This window comes from Arachis duranensis, unplaced genomic scaffold (genome assembly GCF_000817695.3).
Source record: "Arachis duranensis cultivar V14167 unplaced genomic scaffold, aradu.V14167.gnm2.J7QH unplaced_Scaffold_111354, whole genome shotgun sequence".
Classification (NCBI taxonomy): domain Eukaryota; kingdom Viridiplantae; phylum Streptophyta; class Magnoliopsida; order Fabales; family Fabaceae; genus Arachis; species Arachis duranensis.
Window position 1 is genome coordinate 1 of NW_026263798.1, and position 1382 is coordinate 1382.

Below are 1382 nucleotides of genomic sequence, written 5' to 3' on the forward strand. Positions count from 1 at the left end.
AAAAACTGTGATCTGATAGTGATTTGTAGAATCTTCTGCTGGGGGCTAATTCCTCTTTATGTTGTGAAGAAACTTGGCTATGTTAAAATCAAGCAAGGATACAAGATATGCCATTGACTCGGTTGTGACACATGAATGAAAAATATGGTCATGATGCTTATCGAAAGGTAGTCTCGATATTTCATTATGTTACGGTTGACTATTGCTTATTTGAATTTGTGGTGCTATAGTTGCATAGTTGATATAGTAATTTAGTTCTCTTATAGAGGAGTAAAGCGATACCCTTAGCTAGATGTAATGTTGGCTGAATGTTAGTAGTATTTTGGATGCAGTTGGATGTGATTGGTATAGATGAGTTCTGCTGCAAGGCTGCTGATGAAGATGGTAAAATTGTGATTGTTGCTGGCCTGGATGGTGATTACTTGAGGTACTTTATGCAGATATGCTAATCGTTGTTGTGTTCAATACATTTGTTTTACTGCGCTGGAAATGTTACCAATCTAGATGCTTTTCAAACTTTTTTTCTGCTATCTATGTTCTTTAGGAAAAGCTTTGGTTCTGTGCTTCACATAATACCGCTTGCTGATACTGAATTATGCTGCAAGCGTGCTTTCTTCACTCTCAGGAAGACACAAGAGACACAAACTGAACTGATTGCTGGTTCTGATGTCTACATGCCAGTGTGCCGATATCACTATATTAACAGTGAAGTTGTCACTGAAACTTCAAAGAATGTGTTGGAATCTGTCAAACGCAACAATGATTCACTTCTTGATGTAGCCACAAGGTTTTAGTGTGGAGATACTTAAAACTTTCCCTAAAATGATTTTTGGAGCATATTGTCTACTGCTATTGGTTAATTCAACAAGTTATCTTGGAATTTTGGTTGTCATAGGGTCTATGTAGTTGTATATAGATATAGTTATAAATATACTGGTATTCATAGTGGTTTTTAATTATTGTTGTGTTATCATATTTCAATGAAAGAAGTATTGCTTATCCTATGACATGAAATTTTGGTATTTAGACGTTTTTTCTTTTTGGACGTTAACCTTTTGTAAAAGCATCTGTTTACTTTAGCCAAAATTGTCAACATACAATTCTATTTTGTAAATTACGTAGCATCTGTCATTTTATTTTGCAAATTACCTTTCATATTCTTCGTTTTCAAACTGGAGGTTCTTCCCGATGAGAATTCGATACTAAATAACTATAAGGTGTAAATGGTCCATGACTAGAGCTAGAGCAAAAAGAGTAAGACTAAAAAGCAGCTTTTTTGCAAGACTAAACTAGCCACGGAGGAAAAGACCAAGAGTAATCAGATTGAATGTGAATTGCGAAAATGGACCACCCTTCTTTAGCTTTAAGAGTAGCCAAATGCA

General features: G+C 35.1%; 1 protein-coding gene across 1 annotated transcript; it reads left to right on the forward strand.

The window, feature by feature from the left end:
* The first annotated feature begins 50 nt into the window (after positions 1–50).
* LOC107472468 (thymidine kinase a-like) lies at positions 51–891 on the forward strand. The gene is made up of 3 exons (XM_016091992.3): positions 51–167; positions 333–427; positions 545–891. The coding sequence occupies exons 1-3, from the start codon at positions 132–134 to the stop codon at positions 792–794; spliced, it is 381 nt and encodes a 126-aa protein (XP_015947478.1). The 5' UTR covers positions 51–131; the 3' UTR covers positions 795–891.
* The last annotated feature ends 491 nt before the right edge of the window (positions 892–1382 follow it).

Coding starts and splice junctions, on each gene's coding strand:
- LOC107472468 (XM_016091992.3), top strand. CDS start 132: ATGAATGAAAAATATGGTCATGATGCTTATCGAAAG. Junction 168..332: donor GTCATGATGCTTATCGAAAG/GTAGTCTCGATA, acceptor TTTTGGATGCAG/TTGGATGTGATTGGTATAGA. Junction 428..544: donor CTGGATGGTGATTACTTGAG/GTACTTTATGCA, acceptor TATGTTCTTTAG/GAAAAGCTTTGGTTCTGTGC.